At 37.1% G+C, this 27037-nt stretch overlaps 1 protein-coding gene across 1 annotated transcript in view; it reads right to left on the minus strand.

Annotated features, from left to right (window-relative positions):
- The window catches only part of LOC106699607 (sodium/hydrogen exchanger 9), a 76999-nt gene that overhangs the window by 13582 nt on the left and 36380 nt on the right, over positions 1 to 27037 (minus strand). Inside the window, exons 11-13 of the mRNA XM_023326022.1 lie at positions 26019 to 26130; positions 24992 to 25145; positions 698 to 743 (exon numbers count right to left, since the gene is read on the minus strand). Coding sequence (XP_023181790.1) covers positions 698 to 743; positions 24992 to 25145; positions 26019 to 26130 — 312 coding nt within the window. The remainder of the gene's footprint in view (positions 1 to 697; positions 744 to 24991; positions 25146 to 26018; positions 26131 to 27037) is intronic.

Here is a 27037-nt window from a genome sequence, read left to right on the forward strand (position 1 = left end):
AAAGATGAAAGAGATATGCTAAAGAGCTGCTGAGATGCACCAGTGATGAGGTGAGAGGTGTTTGTATGCGTAGATGTGCCAATGCAAAAAAAAACAAAAACAAAAAACCCAGCAGCTTTTACTTGCGCAGCGTAGGATGTGGTACACGAGACTCAAAAGTGCATTTCCTTTACTTTTATGTTAGGTGGTGTACAAATAAAGTACAGAGACCAGACTGAAGGTAGTAGCCTTTAACATGAAACCTGGATGCATTATAGTAGTAACGCAGCGTAATTTTGGGTAGTATTCAAAAAAAGGAAATAACTAGGGCACTTATAAATATATTTGCAGATTCAGAAAATAAAGTTTAACAGCCTCTACACACAGCATGTATGAAAAATATCTGCTGACATCTTTCATGCTAATGTTACTAATTTGCTTTTCTTTAAAGGAGACCCACACTCATTTTTTTCAAGGCTTATTTGGAAAAGAACGAAAAACTTTTCTAAGATAAACTTGTGATGAGTATGTAACCAGTCCTCTCATTTGCATTTGAAACAAGTACTTCTTTGATAATCAGTGACTGGCATATTTATTTTTTATCACATAGGTCATAAGTCATTGTAGAGCTTGCAGGGAAAAATTACAAATGCAGACTTTAGTGAAAAAAATTCACAGATATGTTTAATAATGAAAAAATTGATTCTTCATCTTTTACCTCAGAGGAAACATCCTGAAGGTTGCAGTCTGTCTCCTCTTCCACTCTGTAGTAAGACACAAAAAGATTCCGTAACATCCTGAGTCAATGACATAAAACATAGAAAGTGCTCCTCCTCAACACCTCTGTGATTGGTTGTGTCTTTTCTTTATGGCGATATTGCTAACATTACCTTAGTATACTTTGATTTTCTGACCTATAGAAATATCTTCTTGACCATTTTTATGTGTTTAGCTTTGTCTTGCTCCTGGATTGAGCTACTGACAGTGCTATTTCTGCCATTAACATTGTGTCCTTCTTTTTAGTGAGATATGGAATGTCTCAGTGCTTAGGTGTTTTTAGTTTAGAAATATGACTAAAAATGTAAAAACAAAAAAAAAAAGATTCTGTGTTTAGCAGTGTTTCTTTTCTGGTCAGAGTAACTGTAGGAGGCATTGTTGCCAATAACTTTGTATAATCTCTTTTTTTTTCTTTGATGTAGAAAGTACCCCAGGCTCTGGACTTCTTCATTTAGCTATGTGTCCTTCTTGGACACTGACAGACTTCTGACTCCTATTAGCTTGTGTACTATAGTGTTTTTCTTTTATGTAGAAAGTACCCTTGACTCTGTTCTAATGTCTGTAGCTGTCCTTTTTTTTTTTCTTAGTGGGGAAGCTGACGTAAAGCTGACGTAGGCATTGCTCCCATTAACTGTGGATACTCTTTTTACTTTTCTACTTATGGGCCAGTGATTTTTTTTCCATTGTTCTCTTATCTCCAAGGGTGTCCCTGCTGGAGTTTTATTTAATGGTGCCACATGTTCACACAGATTGAGGGATTGCAGAAACTGTAGCTGACTATGTGGACCGAGGTGGGTTCTGTACCAACTGGCATTATATGATCAATAAAATTTTAATGTGCTACAATTTAGATTGACCTTCATATACAATTTGTCATAATTCTGATCATATGTTTCTACTGTACTTCAATGATCAGATCTTGACATGAACTGAATTGGGATTGATTAAAATCTATTCAGTTGGATACACACCTGGTCTTTTGTGTTGTAAGCAGCCTTTGCAATATACTTCTCACTAATTGCTGCTTAAAAAAAACAAAAAAAATGAGTGGACTGAATTTAACTGAACAACAAAAAGACAGAGTCAAATCTCAAGGGCTTTCATTTCCAGATTGTTTGAAGCTTTAGTTTGAAAAGCCAAATCATGCACAGCAAGGAAAATGAATGAAGCCTGAAAGTCATTTTAGAACACCAAACCGAAATTTGAAAATGACCTTTCAGACACCTTCATCAAAATCACCCACTTCTTCCACATCACACCAGGAAAATGTCAGTGAGGTAAAACCTTTGATAAATGACAAAGCAGAGCAGGAATCTGCTAGACATGCTACAGGCTGCTGTGATTATGCTGTAGAGGTGCAGCGTCGCATCGGCTGCTCGTCTTGCTCACTTTGACCGGAAATACAGTGACGCAGCAGCAGCAGACTCTGAATGCCCAGTGAGCCCCTTCTTGGGAAAACAGCATCATCCTGCCTTTCATTCACCCCACTAATCCATGTGAAGTCATTGGGCCGTGGGAGTAAAATGTCTCACGGAGCATAAATGGCTGCTGATGTTTGCTCCTACAGGTCAGCAGTTAACTCTAAGAGCCCAGTAGTGCTGTTCAGGACACTTTGAGATATCCTACTGCTATTTATCACCGTGTGTCTGTGAGGCTTTTAATGTGCTGACACAAAAGGCCTTTACCAGCAGCTCCCTGCAATAACCGCCCAGGAGGTTCTCATCACAGCAACAAAGTGCTGCGACAACTTAAAGCTGTGCACATTTGGGTCTTGGCTGCCCTCCCTCCACAGCAGAGCTCTTTCTTGTTGTTTATTTAGAACAGACTTAAGATATTGCCTCTCGGATCATTATTCTTCAACATGTTGATATAACTTAAGCATGTGGATAGGGTGTTAGGTCAAACTGAGCTTTGTGGTATGCAAGCAAAATTCTAAAACTAACAATATACGTCCAATTGAACAGACCACTGCTATGTTCAAATATAGTGGGGGCAGCATAATACTTTGGGGATGTTTTTCTTCTGCAGTGACAGAGAAGCTGATCAGAGTTGGTGGAAAGACAGATGGAAATACATAGATTGAGATTGTTAAAAGACTTTAGGCAGTGAAAGGGAAGGTAAAGCACATTGACCTTCCAGCAGAATAGCTCCAACTCTATTGCCGGAAATATTTTAAAATGATTTAGATCAAAGCATGTTAATGTGATAAAATGGTCCAGGTAAAGTTCACACTTAAATCCAACGGAATATATGTTGCGAGATTTGCTTTTCTCAACAAATCTACTGAGCTTAAAATATATTTTGCAAAGGAAGAAAGGACAAAGAATTCAGCTTGTAAATGTACAAAGCTTTTGGAAGAATCTTTGAATAGACAGGCAGCTGTATTTGCAGCAAAATATGGTTCTTAAAAACCCACCCTTTTTATATTTTTATATGGAAAACATTTTGAAATTCATGTATAATTTTCTTTTCATGTCTCATTCATTATGCACTACTTTTTGTTCAGGATCTATTACATCAGATCCAAATGAAATTCGCTGAAGATCGGTGTTGTATTGTGAATAAATTCAAGAGGTATGGATACTTTTGCAATTCATTGTAGCTTCTTTTTTTTCTGCCTTTCTTTTCAAGCAGTTTTCTCTTCCGTTTTTACACCTATTTTGCAGCACCTGCTGTCTGCAGTAATTTGTCTCCCTTTTTATCTTCTCTACATCCACTTCTCCCCGATTACTCGTCCTGTTTTTATAACACCTCCTTTAAATTCTCTTGCGTCACACCTCCAACTCTCAGCCCCTGTTCTAATTATTCAGCCAACACAGTACTCCATTCTTCTTTTTAGAAGAAAAGTAAGAGGAAACCGAGTCGCACAAGGGTTTTGGTAAGTAGTCGCATGAGCTTTGTGGCTTACAAGCACAGTTATGTTGGCTCAGCTATGGAGTTGTTGTTTTTACTGCTGCTTTACGGCGCAGTGCAAATCGCTGCAAGATGTGGCAGGCTGTGACAGGCTTGGGCAGCCTGCGATGCACATGACACAGCACCTTCGTCTGGTGGGACATATTCCATGTCGACAGGCTGTGTCACCGAGCTGATAGAGAGAGGAATGGGCAGGTGAGGTGTGAGGGAAAGAGAAAAGACAGATCCAGAGTTGTGAGCATGATGGAGGACGATCGGTGATGACTTGACAGTGACAAGATGGGTCGATGTAATGCCGGAGAATGTGTGAGTAAAAGATTGAGCAGGAGACAGGCCAAAGCAGTCTGAGAAAATTACATGTAAGAGAATACAAGAGAGCTGCGTTCTTTTCCAGTACCAATGCGTAACAAAGACAAGGAAGGGAGTGTTTTTGTGTGGAGAGGCTGCTTTGTGACTTGTAGAAAATAATTAAGCTGTACATCGGTCTCCTACCACTGCCTTGCTTTTTACTATCAATGCCGCTCTTGTGCTCTGCAGCCATTATTTTATATTCATTCTGCCCAAGCTCCTCAACTCTTCTCCAATTCAGAAGAATGAATCTGAAATCTTGTTACAATGGCTTAATATTCACAGCACTTCAAATCCGATGCATTTTCTTTTTATTTTAAGATGACAAGTTTCAATATTTCTTATCAGGACTCTGTCTGATTAACAAAAATATACAAAATAATTGCAAAGTGTATAACATATTCCCCCACCGCCCCCCAAAAAATACAAATAAAAATCTTTGATGTGCGTGTCCATTTGTTTTCAAGCTTCTTTACTTTGAGCTAAGTAAAAACCATTGCAGATAAACTCCGTCAGAAGTCACCACATCTGGTGGTAGCAGCAATACACTGTGGGGAAAGTTTTTTTCAGACAGGGAAGCTGAAGAAAGTTGATGGAAGGAGTAATGTCGCTAAACCATGGTAAGAAAAAAATATTAGCAGCTGCAAAAGTTTCCAACTCGGAGCGTGAGGTTCACTTTCCATCAAGACGACAACTATCAAAAAGTGTATTCACATTTCAGAATGGCTCATTAATAGTTCAAACAAGCTGTGGCAACTCGTGAAAATGGATTTTCAAGGGACACTCTCCAGCAAAAGGTTGGTACTGTTATATTTTTTATTGTGTTTATCCAGAGATTAAATTACAAATAAACTGACTATTTCCTAATTAAGTGACTTCTCAAAACTACTGGTTGAAATGGATTTTATTTAAAGGTATCAGAATAAGGGGGGGCTGAATACATGCCACAATTTTCCAATTTAAAATCTTTTGAAAATAAAGTATCCCTTTGTTTACACTATGGGTTACTTTCTACTGGTGTATCCTTTACCATTTCAATACAATCTAACAATACTGGTGGATGTAACACGCCGAACAAAGTACTGGAAATTTGGCAATGACAAACAAACAATGAGAAGATGAAATAAAGTGCAAGAGAGACGGAAACATGAGAAACTTTGCATAGATACGTATCCATTTCAGGAAAGAGAGAACAATAAAGATCAGTCCAGTTGCCACAGCATGATGTGAAACCCTGATTGTCCCGCCTGGCTCCCAAAATAAGGTCGAGCTCTCCATTCTGCTGGGAAAGCACACCAAACACAAATAACACCCACTCAAAGAGAAGCCCACAATAGCTGTAAGTTGATCTCCTGCAATCTGGCTAAAACTGTGGGACTGAAATGTTCAACGAATCCAACAGAAACGTCTCTGCTCCTCCTTCTGAGCTCTTGTGTGCTTATAAAATCTGGACAGTCTGCCTCCGAGGTCAGTTGTGACTCAAGCGCTTCTTGACTCACTGCGGCACGTCACAGCACTTTGCACATGGCCTTCGCGTACAAGTCATCCACTTGCTTTTCATCCAGATTTCAAGGAATACCTTAATAGTTCCAGTACCTTATTTTGTCTACATCACTTTGCCAAAAAAAAAAAAAAATCAGGCATGTAAAAACATCCATGCTTGCAAGTTAACACTTCTATTATGCAGGATAACAAGGACGGCTGTTATAAGATGTGTGTGTATGTGTGAATGTGTGCTTGTATCTCAGTGGCACCATCAGTCCATCTGACGCTGGTGTAGATGATAAAGCCAGGCTTTTTGTGTTCACATAATGGACACAAAGAAGACCTCATAACTTCACTGCAAAAGATTTAACCAACCCCTAGGAAAGTAAGGTATGACAAACATGTCCTCCTGCTTATAAACTTTCTTCTATTAAGCTCTACAACCTGTTTCCCTCCCTCTGTTTCTGTCAGAGTGGGTGACAGGAAAAAGAGGAATTTAAAGAGGAGTGGGAGATGTTAAAGATAAAAAAACAAAGGAAGCTCACAAGGAATGTGTTGAGGTTTTTTTTTCAACACATAGTTTAGACCAAAGAAAGCTGTAAGCCATCATTGGAGTTTCCTGTTCCCGACTCCCACTGGGTTGTTTTTTCCCTCTGGAGACACTAAAAACATACTCGACGGCATACAATGCGCATTAACAGAAACTGGAATGAGCAACATGCACAACACATTTACAGCCCAGTGCAACATATACAAAGAGAATACAGTGTAAAAAACACAAATGAAAATGGACATTTTAGTCACTTAACTGTTAAAGATCATATCTGCTTGGACATACAGGAACAGAAACATATCACTTTTTCTTCTCATATGACTTTAATTAGAGAAAATTTGATATTACCGCAGAACTCTGATAACTTTCCTGCTGGACACTATGCGGACTTTGGACTTCATAAAACACAAATAACCAACACCAACAGATTCTGAACCACTCTAATCTTTATCCAAACACCTTAATGCTTAAGTAAAATTTTAAATGTTCTTCTGAAAATAGGACCTTAGACAACTATGCAACAGATTTATTTTTCTATTTAGCCCCATTAGGAGAGTTCTGATCCTCTCTAGTTTATCACAAGGAATACAGCAGTTTGAGTGCAAGTTCTACATACACCTGTGTGTGTGAGCTCTTGAAGCAAAGACTTCAGTCGCAGTCCACACCTTATGAATCTCTACCAAACCCTTAAATAGACTTGGCTTCTCAGTCCTCTCAAGGTTGCAGTCATCCCTGTTGCTTTTCTACCACACTTCTTCCTTCCACTAAACTTTTCACTACATGCGATATTCTGTAAGCACCAAGCTTCTTTGGTAATGGCCTCTCATGTCTTATCCATCTTTTGGATACTGTCTGTGATTCTGTGAAATCAGTCAAATCAACAGTCAAATCTTTATTTGACTGCTATGTAATATCTTCATTTTTTGAGAAACTGAAGTTTAGGCTCTTTTTTTTTTATGTAACTTTTTAGAGATAAATGCTTCAACTATTTAACTCAGAGTGAAAATAATTGATATAATACATGGATAGCACTTTTTAATTAGAATTACTAAAGTAAATGAACTTTCAAGACAGGCAGTTATCGTGCAAGGATTCAATTTCATGGCCTTCTGTCTCTGATTCTAAGAATAGATTCCACGTCTCCGTCAGAAAATCGAGTGTTTTGAGAAACAAAAAGTCATTATGCATGACAATCATTTAGGCCTCTCATGCTGCGATTTTGAACAATATATAAACATAAAACAAAGAACAATGTAAGATAGGTTTCCATCTTTGTTTCGTCAGCTTAAAAAAAAAAAAAAAGAACTACTCCTCATACATGACCAGATCCAAGCCTGCTATATTTGGGTCAGTCTGCAGAAACGGCAGATGAGAATCCCACTGCCTCTGAAGCTTTAACCTCAATTCCGCATGACTTGAGCTGGTGTAAAAATAAAATTGGCAGAGTACAGCAGTGTTTCTCTGTGTGTGCATTGGTGCATGTTATCAAATGCATGAATGTGACTGATATCGGCAAGCTGTGGAAATTATGTACATTACAGCATGGTTCATTATCCTCTTTATTTGCTTTTTGGCATACTGGTGAACAAACACCCACTCAACAGATGTCCAAATGTTTGGGCATTAATTCTTTTGTTAGGACTGTTTGGACCTCCAGGGTAATAATGAACAAAAATTGCGTTGAATGTAATCAGGAAAGCTTTCCATGCTTCGGCAATAAGACGGACACAAAATCACATTGCTTGTTTCGCTGTCTTTAAACATACTTGTGTGACAAGTGCGTGGATTCTACGTTGCTGGATTTGAACAGGTTTCTTCTTGTAAAGTATGCAGAGATGATATTTGTTGTAAACTTGTGTTGTTTAAATAAACAGTGAACAATACAAACACCAAGGCAGATAGGTAGCAGCAAAATAGACAAACAGAAAAATAAATAAATAGTTATAAACAGTGCCTTTCATAACAGAAATGATCTGCATTTCATTTAGACTATTAATGATACATGTGAGTTATTCATTTTGGGGGATTGTATACAGTAATTAAAACAAATAGCTTAGATGATGTTAAGAATGGAGTGTACAGCTTTCTATTCTACTAATAGATTTAATTTCCAAATGTTAAATACAAGCTCATGTATAAGCATACATGACTGCTAATCCTCAGATAAAAGTAACCTTAACAAAAAGTAGAGAAATCACAAATCTTCTCTTTGCTTCACTACAGTCCTATCATAATTCTAACTGAACCATTCTTATGATTAGAATTGGTAGAGCTCAGTTAAAATAGGGTTTAGGATTAGAACTATCCCAGAAGGTTAATATTAGCCTGATTCATCCATTCCAAAACCAATTTAGACGTACAGTTCAGGACCAATTTATTCATGTCATTAGTTTTAAAATAATATTTAAATTTTACTAACATGTTTCTTCTGATTAGATTAAGAGTTTTGAATGACTTGGTTAGATGCCCAATTTAAATCTGACAGATATAAGGAGGGTTACGGACCTGAAAGACTTGGAGCCCATTGCCAAAGATAAATGACCAAAATATCAGTGGAAACAAGTTGCTCAGCAGTTATTAGTAGAGCGTGGCTGCTTTTAAGCCAGCTTATGAATTTTCATTGATTATTGGAACAATTATAATTTAAAACTTAACAAATACAAATAATCTTTCTCTTTGCAAATTAGTACTTCTTTCGCATAATTTTATCATCTTTTAGAGACTCCTGTCAAAAAAAGTCCATGACACAATGAAAATAATTTCAAATCTACATCTGCCAGGGGTATGAATAATTTTGCGGTTAATTGTAAATGTGGATTATTGTCTGATTGGAATATTCAATGGTGCCAAACATACTCAACCCAAAGTGTCACTTTGTATTACAAGACATTGGTTAAGATGTTCAAAAACAACTCGGTAACCACAAAGGCTCGAGCTCATCATAAACCGGAAGATTCATGTACACCACAGTGACAGACTTCTTAAAACTTGACTGAAATATGCCTCACCATCTGTGAACAGGTTAAATGTCATCTTGGGAAGTGTTTTATGTTCAGACAAGACAATTATTGAGCTATAAGTTTAAAGAAGTCAAACTGAGGATTTCAAACTGAACCAACTGTCAAGCACAGTGGTGGCAGTAACATGCTGGAGGCCTATTGCAAAGCCAGTGGTAGTAGTAAACACAAAATTCTTCAATGAGCAACATTCCCAAACACACATTAAAGTGTAAAAAGTATGGCGAACTAATATTCAGCCACTGGAATAGACCTGATCTGAATCATCTTAAAGTGTCTAGTCTATGCCTACATGTTAAAATCATGTTGTAAAACAAAATAAGTTAAATAAGCTTTAGCTTTTTTAATAAGAACCATGGGTTAATACCATCATTGGTAGCTACAAAAAGCAGAATTATTGTCTGTGACTTGCGAAAAGCAATTTAACCAAATACCCAAAGGCTAAAATTAACATAGAACTCATGCCAATGTTGAGTGCATGGAAACATCTGACCGGCTCTTTAGATAGTTGCTATTTTAAGAGTGAAAAACGGCACCATAAGTAAAAAACATTGTATTATTTATATATATTAGCAAAACCTAAAGGACCCTGGAAAATGTGGAGTTGCTTTGTTGCAGCAGATCAATATGACTCTTATCTTTGTAAACTAAATATAACAAAACCACAGCCGGCAGCAGCATCCAGGATCTCTTTGTCAAGAGTTTAAACAAAGGGAAACAAAAAGCAATGTTCGGCTCAAGATGTTCATTTAAAGCGTACAAATTGACTTCATGTCTTATTTAAAAAAATAGAAGTAAATCAAGAGATGTGGGAGGGTTTTGGATTTGCTACTATTATCTAAAAATAATCTATACTGGCAGAGCTAAAACATTATTACATCTATAAGGATTACGTTTGGCCATTAGATATAAATGAGAAGATTTTAATTAATTAAGGGTTAGAAATTCTGTGAGATAAAATTTACAGAAATGTGTTCTTTCACATGCATTTCTTCTAAATGTTGTTTTTAATTTTATGTAATACTGTGTCAAGTGAGATTAAAACGTACACCAACATTTTTTGACACTTCCTCTGCTGATTAATCAGCCATTGGACCATGCTGCTGTTTGATCAGGAACGGAAAGTGAAACACAGCAGTTATTGCGCCAGCTCGTTCTGCAGTTTTGCTCTGTCTGATATTTCTCACGTATTTTAACACTAACTGAGATGCTGAATACATGATATGTCCCTGCATTGTGAGAACTGACAGCTATCAGTGTTTCAGATCTTGTCACCTCACTAGGAAGGAATTGTTTAGGAGATTTCAGACAATGACAGTTGGGGAGATAAGGTGAAGATTATCAGATCTATTGCTATGATGCATAGTTCATTTGCCAGCATGCTGTTCACCTGGATTCCTCAACGTGTCACAAGGAAACAAAGTAAATTTAGTGTAGTGGTGCTATCTGAGGCATGGGACGATATGACAAGGCGACAATTGCCTACACAAAAGGAAAATACTGCCACAATGGTAGTTGTAGAAAAAAAATGTAAGTCTTTTTCAATAAAAATGATGCTTTTTGTTACTAAATTCTCAGTCACAGTACCCTGCAAACATATTTACTCACTTAAAGCTTTTCAATTATTTCTCACATTACAAGTGTCAATGTATTTTGATGGAAATTTATTTCATAAATTGACACGAAGTAGATTCAGCTACAAAATGGATGGTAAATATGATTTAAAAAAAACCTTTTACAATTAAAGACTAAAATTAATTCAGCCCTTTTTATATTCAGAAGTCACCTCATCTGTAGAGACTCCCCTTGTGTGTAATTTAATCATTCCGGCAGTTCTTTGAAGGCCTCTGTTTGTTAGAGAAGTAAAAAAACAGCATAGACAATAGACAAAGCAAGTTTAATTTGTTAAACAATGTCCAAATATTTAAATATTTAATCCCACATTATCTCACAAGTCTGGTAAGGACATACCCTTGATGAAACTTGTTTAATGATTGTTTAAGACTCTCAGAAAGTTAATCAAAACAAAACAATTATTTCCCGTTGCATTCCTGCTTTCTGGTGTGTGTCAAGAAAGAGTCACTCCAAAACAGCCCTGCAAGCCTGAGACACTTTAATGCAGGGTGTTGCCTTTTAGTAACAAGCTTCAACTTGTTACTAAATGAGTTGGCTCTTAGCAGTTGTTTGCAATTAAAAGTTAATTTTATTATATGCTTTTAACATTGTGGGACAGACTAAATCCTTAGTTTCCATAGTTTTAACTTTCAACTTCTAGTGTGTTTGCTGCCAAAAACTGCCACTGCAGACACAATTTCAGGATAGAAAGATATATACAGCATAATTTATGTCAGTTGAGTCTCATCATTCCATACAGAGATATGAAGTTTTCCTTATAACTTCACAGGAGGTGATAATGCACTGGTTTGATAATGCACTGGTTTGATAATGCCTTGTTGTCCCTGGGGAGAGAATTACAGGACTTATTGTTTCTGTTTGTGGCTGGGATCTCACTTATTTTCTTTAACTACTGTTTTTAAAGCACTAGCCTTTATTTGAGAGTATTATTGTCAAAAATAAAACAAAAATTAGAAACAGAAAGTAGGTGGACCCTTGTCTTTAGGTCACAGTTGCTATGTTTAGAGTGGCACTTAAAATTAAGTAGTGCTGATAGGGGTGGTATTAAATAGTTGGATGTCACTGATGTTTATTTAATTTAAAGAAAAAAGTAAAAAAAAAATGTACATGGGGCACAATTACTTTTTTATGAAAGTAGAAGTACAAGCTGCATAGTTAATACTTTAGGGTTAGGTTAGGTACTCAGGAAAGTAGTGATAATATCGCTACATATCTTACATATCTTTATTTTCTGTCTAAAATTGAATTTCCAGCTGTATACCTAGGTAGTGCTCAGGTATACATTCTCACTCCAAAATAGTGAGTACTGGTTCCCCCGGTAGGTACAGATTAAAAACGGTTTATATCACACAGACTTGGCGGTGGAGCAGAGTATGAGGCTTGAATCTACTATTTAAGTTCTTCATTACAGTCAGGCTGAGGTCTCGACTCTGACAAGTCCGTTGCAACACCTCAAATGTTTTCTTTTTCAGAAGTTCTGTTGTGAATTTGCTGGTGAATTAATGGCTGAATCCCTCAGCCATTAACCAGCTGAGGGATTGATTGTGGCTAACTCTACCTGCCAGACAGATGGATTCACACTTGACTCTAGGATGCTTTGGTATACAGAAGAGATCACAGTCGACTCAGTGACATCAACACCGCTAAAATAAGCCTGAACCATCACCTCTCTAGATCTATGCTTGACAAATGTTATGAGGTAGTTTTGCTGAGTCTGTATCTGCTTTTTGCCAAACATGCTGTATAGTATGGCTAAATATGTCTACTTTTGTCACATTTTCCCAAAGGAAATTGCTACACCTGATTCATGGTTCATTCAAATACAACGTTGCAAACCTAAGTTGTCCTGCCATATTTCTATTGAGTTTTTTCTGATTTCTCCCTTCCAACCATTAGTCAAGATGTACTGTCATTAACTTTGATAAACATGATACAATTGTCTAATTTGCCACAATCAAGTAAAAACATTAGCTGCAGAGATGCCTGTGTTGCTCCCTGATTGCTGATTTTGAGCTTTGATAGGAGGATTATGTACCAAATATCTTCCACCTGCTCACTCCTCTGCAGCCTCATCACTCCCTCTTTCTCTTTTTTTCTGATGCAGCTGCTGTGGGGGAGATTGTTCTCTATATGTAGGTGCTGATGAAATTTTGAGGGTGAGTACTGAATTATTTAAGGGGAGGATTATGAAAGCAGCTTTTCTAGTGTGTTGCTGGTGGATATGAATCGATACGAGTCCTCCCCAACTCCCTTTAGCCAGCATCAGCATCTGGCCCCCCACTCTCTCTCTTTTTCACTCTCCTTGAAAGCCCAGAACCTCTGAACAGAAGTCCAGACACATGGCCAGGGGACACAGCAGTCTGGGTAGCCAGATGCTCGAGGCATGATGAAATGCAGGACATGTGAAACCCGACAGGAAAGCGATGGGATTGTTTATCGGTGTGTGTTGAAGGGTTTAGGTTCAGACTGACCACAGAAACAGATGGCAGGAAAAAAAAAAAGCTCAGCTGCCAAATCTGTTGTTCTTCTCCTCTGGTTGTGCCAGGCGGGGGTTGGGGGCGTCTCACAGTCCAAGTCAGACGGTTGAGAAAACAGACCATACACAAAGATGTAGAGCAAGCATGTGCTGAAAGCTACATTTCTGTGGGTCTCGCTGTCACCTTCAGCATTGGACCAGTTACATAACAGCTGCCTTCCATGAAGATTTGATTGCACATGCTTGAGTTTTGCAGCGGCAAAGCTCAGAAGGCTGAATTAATAACTGCGCTGCAGCACTCGATCTCTTGTTTTACTTGATTGCCTCAGTGAGTGAGTTCGCATGTATTTCAGCTTCTGTTTAAGGATACTTCTTAATGCTGAACAGATTTTGCTGAACAGTGTGTCTTTTTTTGTTCATCTTTGTAGTCAGAACTAACATTTTCCAAGAGACTTAGTTTTATGTTTTCATTTAAGACCAGCCAGATAAAGCCAAAGGATGCACTGGTATTTCAGCTTTCTGTTGATAGAATAAGGAGGACCACTATACAGAGAAATCGGTCTGTTTGGATGTGTGCTTATATACTCCTCTCTTCCCAAAATTGACCAGAATCTCATACATAAGCAGTAAGTTGTGCAGTATTGGAATACATTTTTCCTTCAAGAATCAAGGAACAGTTAAATTTTGATTACAGACTAAAAGAGTAATCAGCTGCTGACCATCACCAGCTTGCTCCGTCTGACCAGTAACTGCCTGATCAAAATTCTTACAAAAATCCCTGTGCCAGGTCTAGCTTTAGCTCTTTTTTTGTCTCAACCACCATCTTGTTCACTCTGGGTAATGGTCACATAAATTTGGCTATGGACTTTAATATGTTACGTCAAATTAAAGCTCTGGTGAAACAGAAGTTCTTCAATTACTACTTAGAAATTCCTTGAAATGCTGATCAACTTATATAGGTAAAGTTCAATTAAAATAATGCTTTGGTTTATATTGCATTGAACTATATATTCACATACTGTATATGCTTAATATTTGCATTACATTGAAATAAAACAAAAAAGACATTCATAAATCTTCTGTCACTAATTAGTTTAAAGGATTGGAAGCTTGTGACGCCCATTAATATTCATCTAGTATTGTAATGTTTTATTGAAGAGATTAATAAATTATCTACTGAAATAAAAAATATTTCATAATTTATCAAAGTGCAGACCAAAACTGTAAAAGTCTGTAGTTATGCCACTAGAGCCTTAGGGCTGCTGGAAGACATACTGACCACTTCTGTCTTTGCTTCATTTTCCTCCTCCTCTCCAATTTTGCATCATCAGCCATTGTTTAAACTCTCAACTTTATGTTCTCACTCTGTTGTTTACTATTCAAAACAGCTACATCTGGTTAAGCTTTCTGTTTATATGTGACACCTTTCTTGAGAGGGCCTGCTCCGGCCAACAACTTAATGTTCCCCTTCTATAGATGACACACGTGACCTTGTCAAACAGTGTTTAGCGCCGTCTCTCTCCTAAACAACAAGATCCATTTTTATTGACTGAACCTTTGTAACTATATGTGCTGTCTTTCATCTTATAGACTTGGAAACTGACTCAGAGCTAATCAGCTTGCATGTATCTGCCCTAAATAAAGCCACAAAAGGAGCTACTACTGCTGTTAACTTTTTACTTTTCTTTTTCATAGAAAGTATAAATAGTACTGATACAGGCACAACTTTATGTTTACATAATCTTAAAATTTCACTCTGTCCCAACCACCTTCTGTCTTAATTCAAAGTTCAATCTGTAATTCCTCAAGAGGCCGACAGCTGAAATTATAGAGGGCTAAACATAATGGCACTATAACTGAGAGGATCCCATTGAGAATGATTGAGAAGTGAGGTCGCTCTGCAGCTGAGGAAGTTAGGTGAGATGAATTCATTCCTGGCCTTCACTTTTAAAACAATGAATTCAAATAAACAAAACCTGTTCAGCTTTCTTCTACACAACCAACACACTGACGCAGCACTATCTCTACTTGTGCAGCGATCTGCAGACATTAAGTGCTGTCTTCCACAACAACGTTCCCATTTCTTTGGCGCATTACACGAAAGCAATGCCTTTGTTGGTGGATGAACAAAAGCATTGTTCATCCACCAAACTGTAGAAATGTACATGTGTGTTAGGTTTGAGGCAGTATTTGCACTCAAGTCTGTGCAATTTAGGCACAACATGATTGTTTTATTATTCATACTTGTGTGGATCCTCTTTCAGCCAAGGGACACCTGACAGAAAAAACACACTATGGATCTCTCTCTTTCTGCTGCCTAAATGAGGAATGTTTAAACAATAAACAGAAAGCACATCTCAACAAATCCAGAGCATTGCAGACACAGTTGCTTTTTATGTGTAAAATCATCCATGACCCTCCTTCCTGAACAGCACAAATAAACTGACAGACACACAAGTGGTCATTTTTATTGCCCTAATGTGCTTTTTAATGGCCATCCTCCACCCTCTTCATGTTGACGTCATATCCATTAGGCTGCACCTCTGGGCCTTTTTAGTGGCGGCTGGTGCACAGAACTCCAGGCTAAGAGTCCTTAGCCTACAGTCAATTTTGGGCTGATAAACTCGTCGTTTTCGCCGATCTGACAGATGCAGTTACTGGGGCAATCTGCTCAGCCCCTCCACATGCAGCCATGACTATCAATCCCCCTGCGAGTGAGTGAACCCAGTGAACTGTGTGTCAGAAGGTAAAAGCTCCCTTTCTGTAATCCCTTACCTGTGGTTTACTTGTACACGCAGAGCTCAACTATCTACACCGCGTTTATAGCTCAGCTGACCAAGCAGTATATCTGGATCTGGTGCCAAAGATAATATCCCTAGCAGGCTAATGTGAGGAGATAAGATTTCACATGTGATCAGCATCAGAGTCATAACTCTCCAGGTTTCCTCCAGTCTCGGCATCTCTTGTAACGATGGCATCATCAATTACACCAGGAGTTGACCCCATTCTGACCTGGTATTCAACAGTGAAGTGTCATCAACACCGTGCAATCAGAACTGACTTGTCTCTTCCTCTTCATGAATATAGAATGAGGAGGAACAATAGGTCAAGCACAACATAGGGTTGCCTAAGGTAATGATTGCCAACACCTTGCTGATACGTCTAAGTAGAAAACGAGAAATGGAGACTTGACATTAGGTTGAGTTGGAGTTCCTAGTCCTGCTGGTCAAAATTTTGTTGGAAAAAAAAAATTAAAATGCAGAATCAGAATATTTTATCAGTTTCCTTTTTTATGAATGAAAAATAGATGAAAACTAAACAGGAAGTAATTTAGATTGATGGGAACAAGGAAATTAATTGGCATGAATAAAAGAACACTGATGGTGCATTCTATGGCTGAAGATTTTCTGATTTCAACAAGAATGCCAGCAGAAGCTAGGTATCCCTCTGGGAAGGTTTAAACTCACTGAGCAACCCTGAGTTTGGTATATGATATGGCTGCATGCATGTAGTCTAATTTAACTTGTGCAAAAATGCACAATAACAAAAATCCCACAAAGCACCAGATAGTGATTCTCGGCTTTGAGTGAAGAAAGTCGATACTGGAAAGAAAAACTTTTTTTATGGGAACAATTCTTGCTGCATGTGGAGCAACAGTAATTGACAAAAATGTAACCATGTTAGAGAGACATCAAGTAGCAGGCTAGAATAGAAAAGAGCTGAGGATATTGGAGGTAATGCTTTGGTACCTACACTTGGGTAGTGAAGTGTTTTAAAGTCTACAAACTAAGAGGATGTGTCAATCTCAATTTCACAGGAGTAGCTGGAAGCTACCAGGAACTGCCCTCTGTGCAGGGCTGCAAGAAGCTGATTGTAGGAGTAAAAAAATAACTTTTTAGAAACTCACATTACCTGAATGAACATACCCTGGCTCTCTTGGGTCTACATTCATTAACACCAGTACATTTCCTGGCAGCTTTCTGCAGTCAGTCATAAAGCCATACTGGTCAGGAGAGTCACCATCTTTTAGTTACAGCAGCAGAGTGAATTCAAGGGGATTATTCCCCAATTACTTGACCTAACATTTAGAAATGTTAGGTCATTTAGAAATGTTAGGTCAAGAAATATTTTAATCTTTGTAATAGCTCATTTATAGTTCAGGTCAAAGAGAACCGTTGGATTTTGAAATTGGGTAAGTTACAGCATTTTTAAACAAAGGCTTATGCCAACTTAAAGTTTTATAATTGTTCCTCTGCTTTCATATTCTTTCAATAAATTAATTTGTTGTAAGTATATATTTATACAATGTATGTTTGTACAGAAGTACAAGGTTTTTAAAATCACTTGAAAAGCAAATTACTACAGAAGACTAAAATGCGATCCAAGCTAAATTAGTTTTCAGTCTTCAGTCGATGAATAAGACAACACTAAATCTAACAATGTGTTAAACTGAACACTTTAGGCAATGTCACAAAGAATTTCAATGATTTTGAAGTACAAACTGGATACAAGTGGAGGACTATGGTGTACAAAGAAAGGGTGAACTGATCAATTTGGTTGTCTATCCTAATACATTACTTTTTTGTGACAAAACTGATGAAGAACCAAAGAACTGATGCTTGCCTCTCATTTTTGACCTAGAAACTCTGAAAACCAGGGACGTCTGTCCATGGGAGAAATTTCTATGGGAAAATATGAGCTCTTTTTGATAATTAAAGGCTATGCACCCCTCAGGACTTTGCATCTAAAAGACTGCTTTTAAAATACCTTCTACAAACTACAGGGAAGCAGTGTAAAGAAGATAAATGTGATCAATGAGACAGAAACGTGATGTCTTGTGACCTTGCTGCAGTGTTCTGGATCAAATGGAATGACTTTAAAGATGGGCTTGAGCATCCAACGTTTGCAAGAGTCCAACCAGGATATGGTGAGTTTTTGTGTCAAACCAAGGCAGTCTGCTCCAGTTGTGTCTTTGAAATAATGGTTTGTACAGTTGGTTGAACTTGCACTGCTCCACTGCCACTCAGAGTTGAACATCCAAAGCCTGATGCCTACTGCCAGGTGGGAGCAATAATGAGATTTAAGCTGGAACTTTTGGCAAAGGAAGGAAGGGGAAAACTCACTCAGGAAAACCAAGGAAAGAGAGAGAGTGAAGGGGAAATGAGGTAGAGGGACAGAGCAAGGGAAGAAAGAAGGTTGTTCTGATAAATATATGAGTCAAAGTGTTCCGGGAATAGCGCAATAGCTCCAATCCATCACCAGATCATTGGGATGCATGAATAATGGATTTGCTCGGTGGTTCAAGTTTGACGGATGAATTTGGTCAAACAGGTCGAACCAGTAGCACATGACTGCATTTAATTAATACTTGAGAATAAAGCTGCCATACATTTGTTACATAGATAAATTTAATCTAAAAATTGATTTGTGAGATTGAATCCTCAAATAAAACAATGTCTGGAATAATCTGAGGACGGGTAAAAGAATTAGACTTTCTTCCTAAAATTAAGCCTCCTTTTCTCTCGGGTGCTGGGTGACGTTGTTGGTAGAGAGTGTGCATCGTGTAGTGGTTGGCCTGGGTTCGATTCCCAGTCTCAGGCATTTCAAGCATGTCTTCCCCTTCTTACCTCTCTGCATTTCTTGTCCATATGCTGTTCAATAAAGGCAACTAACGTCTAAAAAAATAAGTTAAAAAAAGTATTTGTTCCTCTCGTGTTATCCTCGTCTTATCAGAACCTACACAAGCATTATTTATCTCTCAAGTATCTTCCATGCAATCAGTTTGGCATATCTTTGTTATGGGTATTGCATGCATGTAGGTGTATGAATGACTTTCCTTTCTCCTTTAGGATACTTTGCCCCATAAATTAAGAGAAAAGAGGACATCCATTTGTTTGCTCAGTGTTAGGGTGAATTAAAAAGCACATCATCTCAAATCTAAACTGCTGTTTGACACGAATGCTTGCTACAAGCAGATGGACGTCAGAGATACACAGAGTCAGATTGTGATTGACGTGAGGTCAGTGGGGCATGAAGGAAAGGAAGAGACATCAGAGGAATGGGTTTTCCACCCGTCCATCTGTCCATCCAGAACACACAGACCAGCCATTAGCCAGGCTCCAGCTGTTATATATTAGCCTCCAGGTTACGAGGACTGCTCATTTACATGTTCTTACCCACCAACACAAAAAGGAAAAACAAAACATGTTACTGCAAGCAACTGTATTTTTTCTTTTTGAATGAATGCAGCCCTGGTAACTATACCAGCCGCCAAACATAGAGGACCAACATTCAGATTTTATGCTTCGTTAAACTGGAACAAACTTTCAGAAAGCAACCATTTGAGTAAGGTGAACACATTGGTATGCAGGTAAACTAGTTTGAGATGAGTTGAGATTGTGATGTGGTGCATTACACTGCTAGAAGTAGCCATCAGAAGACGGGTAAACTGGGGTCCTAAAGGGATGAAGATGGTCTGTAACGATACTTAAGAAAGCTTTGTTGTTTAAACAATACTCCAATATTATGAAGAGGTCCAAAGTGTTTGGAAAAAATATCCCACACATTACACTGCAACCATCAACTTGGATTGTTGATACAACACAGCATATGGCATTTGGTTCACCTTGTTTACACCAAATTCTGATCCTACCCTCTCAATGTTGTAGCTGTAGACAAGATTCATCAGACCACGCAAAAATGTTCTAATCTGATATTGATTATGTGAGCTACTGCCATTTTGAGGGTATGCTAAGACAATTGGGCCTCTGTGTTAGATTACATTTATAAAGTCCCAGACAAATCAGATGTCTCGGATGATTAAATTTAGGTTTCTAAACAGTATGATCAATGTTAAGAGTAAAGTATGCATTACATTTATTTAACACATTCACTCAATATCCATGTCTACAGTACAAGTGGTTTGTTAAAAAAAAATATATTTGTAGGGCTCTTCCCCACTGTAAATTAGAAGGTTACATTGATCTTAGCTTTTATGACAAGATAATTCTTCAGTCATAAAATGTAAATTTATTTAAGGGTTTTCAAGAAGTCTTGCCACCGGTGCCAACAAATATAAAGCTGTATGCTGTTCTACTTTTTGCCTGAAAGGTTAGTCAAACAAAGACTGCATCCCTTAAAATCTGCCAGAAGGATATTCAAGTGACTTTGTTAATCAAATCTGAGGATTCCTTTCTTAAATGCTGGCGTTCAGTCTGGCAAACTAAATCTGGTACATCATTTGGTTACACAAGGCAAAAAACCAGTTTAAGATTAAAAGATTAAATTTTGCCCGTAGCTTCTCATTTTGTCTTGTTAAGCTCTATTGAACCAGTAATTACAAAAAACTTTAGGCAGAATATGAAAAATAACAAGGAATACTCAAAAAATTATTCTGGCTCTTCAGAAGTCTATAATTTTAAAGATGGTTTGCACCTAACAACATTTGTAAGGATATAAGCAGCTGATTTAATTTTTGGACAAGAAACTGCGGCTGAGTCAATAGAGCATAGAACCACCTTTTGCTGTAATTACCCCAAAAGTCTGCTGTGTCTTCCTAACAGCTTTGCACATCTACTGGGTGAAATATCTGCTCACTCATGTTTGCAAAAATAGCTTCAGATTGGATGGAGAGGCAGTTATCCAGCACTGCCAAACACTCTCAATTAGATTTAGGTTTCAACCATTATAAGAAATCAATATGCTTTCATCTAAACCAGGGGTCTGAAACCTGCAGCTTTGGAGCTGCAAATGGCTCTTTGGACCTTCTACTATGCCTCTTAATAACTTTGACTGGAAATGATAAATACAAAGTTTAATGCTTTTAAATATAAATATAATACCAAAGGAATGATTTGGCAGTTTTACAGGTGTGTCGATAAATAAATAAATTTAATTTTCACAGCAGAATAACCCTAAAAGCAACAGCTATGTCTTCTTTTACTTTATGTTTCTTGGGGGTTCTTTAAACAATTTTTTTTACAAATATTAACATCCCACAGAAAAGAATTATACAAACCTAAACATTCTAATGAAATAGTGGTTCTTTAGAAAAAAAAAATTGCAGATGATTAACAAAAAATATACATTTTCCTTTTTCAAAAGGTCATATAACATCTGAGTCTCTAAATAAGCAGAATTGAGGGAAACAATTTCTCTTTGGATTGTAAACGCTGCAGACTGCTAATCTAAACCATTACTTTATAGCTCTGGCTATATGTTCAGGTCTATATGCTGGAAGGTGAATTTCTGCCCCAATCTCATGTATTATCATCCAACAGGTTTTGTGCTCCATGGTTTTTACATTGTGTTGGTTTCTGCCAGACAGAATTTTCTATCTAGCAGCAAAAAGTGCAATTGTGGTCTAATTCTATCAGAGCATCTTTCTCCCCTAATGTTTTCTAACAAACCTCTGGGGCCTTGACAGACCAGTTGTATTAATTCTGAGATTACATTAAAAACAATTAGACTCAGTTAACTAATAATGGAACATTTGCGTAGTTGGACTGTTTTTTATTTAGGGGTAAAAGAGTTAAATGTGTTGTCACTTGTCTGATGTTCAGATATGCAAATGTATTGGTATGTGACAAACTATAAAATCATTGAAAGCATATAATAATTTAGAAAAAGAGTTACATAATACTCACTAGGTGGATGTTTGGGAAGTGAGAAACAGCTATTTTCTGGATCAGGATTGCAATGTTTCTGCTTAGAACTTCAGAGATATTTACTGATTTAAAAAAAACATCTTTAGGGAACAGACAAAACACATAGCTAACAATTCTCAGCTTTATAGTCCCTGACAAAAAGGTTTAAACAAACATCAGTGATTATATGGAAGTGCATTTATCGCTACGCCTTCTCAGGTGGGCTCTGTAAGGTAATTTAAAGGCCATTTCAGAAATAGTAGGTTGCTGCATGTTCTGTGTTTTGCTTTTATGTCAGATCACTGTGGACCATTATACTCCTGTGTTTTTGTATTGCCTCCATGGGGAATTTCCACTCAGAAGTCATTCTTTAAATGTTAGACAGATGTTAGAATGCTTCTTTGAAAAAATTTAATCAATCCATACTATAAACTATCAAAAAATATAGTTGTGCATAACACTTTCTATGTTTTCTATTATTTAAAATAAGATCAATAAGACTCTAAGTTTGGATTACAAAAAAGTCAACAAAGGCAACATCATGAACTGCTACCACAGTGAGTCAATAAGAGGCTGAATAATCAGCTTCACCATTATAAAACTGTAAGGAGATCCTTTGAAACTGCCAGGAGATCCTTAGTTCATTGTTTGGATTTACTGGACTTGAATGGCTTGATTTATTCAGAGATTTACTCAGAGGACAGACAGATTGCACAGAAAGTTGGGAATTACATCATGCAATCTCGGCCTTCATACCGGCTCAGTCTCCGTTGATAAGAATATGATCAGATCTAGGAACCACAAAGAAAGTACAAAAGCAAAAGAAATCTGACTTTATGGACATACATCTTATGTCTAGCTTGATTTCATGCAGAGAATGGTTCTTTTTTCCCTTTATAACTGTGGAATTAACTTGTCTGGCTGCAAAAACCTTGAACAAACAACTGAGTCAATTGAATTACCAAAGCCAGCCTGCAATTCATTAACAACAGGGGTATTCCAGGTTTTGCTTGACTTCACAAATGACTTTGTTTTCATTGTTTATAAGAAGCTATTTCAATCCTTTGATGTAGGCATTGCTGGGTAACTAAATGTCTACATTTTCCACATGACAGAGTAAATCCTTCAATCCTCATAGGACTGAGTTGATTCAGGAGAAAAGTCTTAAAAGTCAGGAGTCTTTCCCATGTTTAAGTTATAATGTGGACATACCATAATATGTACATCTTTTTATTTTTAAATCCTTTCTTTGATGGTTGTGCATCATTTAAAATTTTTCTCATAAAGAACTTTGAGTTTCATTAGATTTAACTCATAAATATAAAAAACAACTGAAATAAACACTTGAAGTGTAATGAATCTCTATAATATATATCAGTTTTATTTACTAAGAGCAACAAAGGAAATCTTTAACCTGATATTTACACTGTAGAAATACCTCAAGATTTTCCATCAGGCATTGCTGAAATATGTAGGAAACTGGGATAAAGTATATCGCTATGGTTTGGGTCATGTGTTACACTTTAATAATACAGGTTACTAATTACCACCCCACATCCCTCCCACCTCTTCGGCCTGCCTTTATCATTATTGCCCACTATCCACAAATCAGATTGTGCTCAGACTTGGAGCTAGAACAGCTAGCAAATTCTCATTATATAGCAATACTTTTTAAATATATTGCACATAATGCACATTTATTCAGGCAGTGGCTTTGGATGTCCCCTTTTACAGATGTTTTAATGTTTGAAATGATCAACTATTAATTTAAAATAGCTAACCCGCATAACACCAAATGTAGTTTTAACATGATTATTTAGTTTAGTACTTAATATTCATATATTCTTGAAATAATTTTGGTTGCATTATTGGAAATCGCTATTTAAAATGGCATTTTCCTTTTACCTTTCATCTGATTTTATAATTAGTTTAATGATGAGAAACATTTAAGTGTGATTAATAAACAAGAAAAACAGGTTAAATCTGTAAAAAGGCAAACACTTTTTTCACAGTGCTACACATGCCACCAATGGAAGGAAAAGCTCGGACACATAAAGTTACTACCTCTGTACCAGAAGTGGGGCAATTGCATCTTTCTCCAAAAACAATTACAGTTTTTTTCACTCATTAAAATAGAGGAAATTAAGGACAATCCCAGTTTTACGGTGGTTTTAAAGAAAAAGAACAACTGTGATTCAAAAGTAAATAGGTCTGAGCCTCATCGGCAATGAAAAGAAATGTAAAATGTCCTTACAATACAGTCTATAAAAATTTTCTTTGTCTAGTATAAAATCGACTTAAGAATGGATCATTGGAGAACTCCACAAATAACGGATGAATCAAGGTTGTTTTTAAACAATTGATGCACTACTGCACATTCAACACAAACGTCCACAACACCTAAGGTTAGGCTCCTCTTTCTGTTATGAAAGTTATTAACCTCATTTCACTCTTCTGGCCAAGGTCTTTGCAGATCACTATGACTTTACTTTGAGCTAAAATAATATTTAGCCAAGTTGGTATTCAAGATGAACCTAAAATTGTCTTTAGGTGATTTATTTTTATATCCCTGAGGAGTTATGATCAGGAAACTGTTTATTAATACATGCACATTAATACATGTTAAATGAACCTTTCAACGTGAATTATCTTATTGTAGTTAATATCTCAGTAAGCTTTCAAAATGATCCAGGATTAATTCATAATTAGTTGAATCACTTCAAAAGTGATTCAGTATGTTTAATTCAGACTACCCACTTGATAGAGTAACAGATGAAACCTTGAAGGAAGCCGAAGATTTCAGTAAGAAAATTGCCTTAATTTTTTACCATAACTTTGCCAATGGCTTGTGTTTTTAAAATCCTTCAGAAAGGGTTGGTAACAGAAGGCTAATGCCACTATGCAAGGTTTTCTGTGAGCTGAGACTGGGAACATCAGCACAACATCCAGCATCAACAAGAAAACCCCAATTAAATCAATCCAAGCATCATCACTCTGCTTTATTTTAGTTTTTTCTTCACGGGACATTTTTGCGATTAAATGGGCACTTTTGTCCAGTTTTTCTCCATACTATAGTTGTTTTTTTTTTCAAAATTTTTCAGCAAGAGGAACATTCAGATATCCAACACCAGAACCAGACTTTAAATAGCCAGCAAACACTGACCTGAGGTCCAGATGGCCCAGCAGGGGATCGGCAGCTGCACCCAGCACCCAGACGGTGAAGCCAATCAGAAGCAGAGTGGTGGTGAGGATGGTGCGCCGTGCTTCTGTTGAAGTGTCTCTTACAGCCAGGCTAAAAGAAACGGCCCCTCTTAAACCTGGGTACAGATGGAAAACAAAGCTGTTTTTGAGAAAAACTACCAGAAAAACTACCAGAAAACTATCAAACAACAATTATTTATAAAAGGCAGCAAGCCATCCAGAAAATAAGGCCATAGAAGGGAAACAGATTACACTCCGACTATCAGTGTCACCATAAACCATTTGGCCAACAAATAGTTTAGATTGTGTGATGAAAGGCGTAATAGCAAAAATGTCCCATGGGAATTCATCAACCTCCATGGGGAAAAATGGGGGAGATGTTGGTTGCTTATATTGGTGGATACATGAAAAAAAAGAAAGAAAAACAGCAAGATAATAGGTTTTCATAAGGAAGCATTCTTACATAAGTAGTAAAGTAGGTCAGACCTGCAAACATACAGGATGGTGTATTACTTTCTACAAAAAGATTTCGTTCCCTTTCCCTAGTCTTTTAACTGTAAAATATTTGAAATATTACTGTCAAAAAGGTAATGATTAATACACATCACCTTAAACAAAAATTAGCAATGAAAGAGTGAAAAATAAAAACATTTGTGATTCTGAATATATCCATTTAAGCAGAACTGCCCTCAGGAGCAAAAGTAATGAAATATTAAAGGCTTTAAGTAGGTGCTGGCATTTGTGCCTGTCAAACTAACTTCATCAAGACATTGTGTTACACTCGTGCCACAAGAGACACCTTCCCTTATCATCCCCACGAACAATAGTAGCTGCAGGGGATGAATGATGGGATGAATGAAATGGGAAAGTTTTCTTTTTTCAAAACTTGCAGAAAAAAGGATTGCAAATCCAACATTTATCACTCCAGCAATCTCAACTGTATTAATGCTGAAGGCTTAGTAATGATTAGAAGTTGAGGAAAACACTACCTGCAAACACCATAAAGTGTTGGAAGTTGCGGGAAACCTTCTTTGTACGACCCAGGTTTATCAGGAAAGACAAAGGGTAGATGTTGCAGGCTCTAGAAATAAAAATGGATAACTGCAGGAATTGAGTATGGTTAAGGACAATATATGAAATTCACCTGTGAACAAACAAAATGTGCTATTTTCATCACAAGTCATCACATATATAAATGCTTCTCTAATTAACAAGGCAATATAGTAAATTAATTCTTATAGAAAAAAAGGGGAACTTGCAAGTCTGATTATTCTGACAGCAAATTTAAAATACTTTTGTAATCAAAATGGACTTAAAACATGAAGGGTTTAGTTTAATTTAATGTCAGATTGTGAGAAAAAACATGCTATATCTTTTTATACAGGGTATGCAAACCTCTAGCTTCAACTGTGATATGATTTGAATGTTCGAACACAAACGCCGAGTGTATATTAATAAAATGATTTCTAAACAATGTGTGTTTATGATGCAAATGCAGCAGTGTGGCACCTTGCAGAAGCATAAAACCAATCAGGCGCTGCCAGCTGTCTCAGATCTAAACATCCACTTTGATGGTGCACACAGGCTGGGACTGAATGCTAAGTGTCCAGGGAAGTAATACAGAAGATGATAGGTGGGCAATTATGAGGGACATAGCTGCCATTTTGAAAACACTTAGTGTCTTTTGTCAAAAAAGCTCCAATTGCCCTATTTTAATGTCGCCTGACCTTGATTGAACCTAAGGTTTTCTTGTTATTATGTGACAATCTGCATTTGTGACACTAAGAGGACAGGGCTAAAGAGAGCCAAACATATTTTCAAACCCTTTTTAATTTTTGATGAGAGTAATTTGTGCAGACAGGTAACCTTGTTTTAGATTCATGGAGGGAATAGATTTTAGTCTTTCTCAAGGGAAATTCAAATATGATGCAAGAAATAAAAACAGCATCAATATCTACGACAGGGGACGTTAGTCTGACAGAGCTATTACTAAAACAGAGTTCTCTCG

Source organism: Xiphophorus maculatus, chromosome 21, assembly GCF_002775205.1.
Source record: "Xiphophorus maculatus strain JP 163 A chromosome 21, X_maculatus-5.0-male, whole genome shotgun sequence".
Classification (NCBI taxonomy): Eukaryota; Metazoa; Chordata; class Actinopteri; order Cyprinodontiformes; family Poeciliidae; genus Xiphophorus; species Xiphophorus maculatus.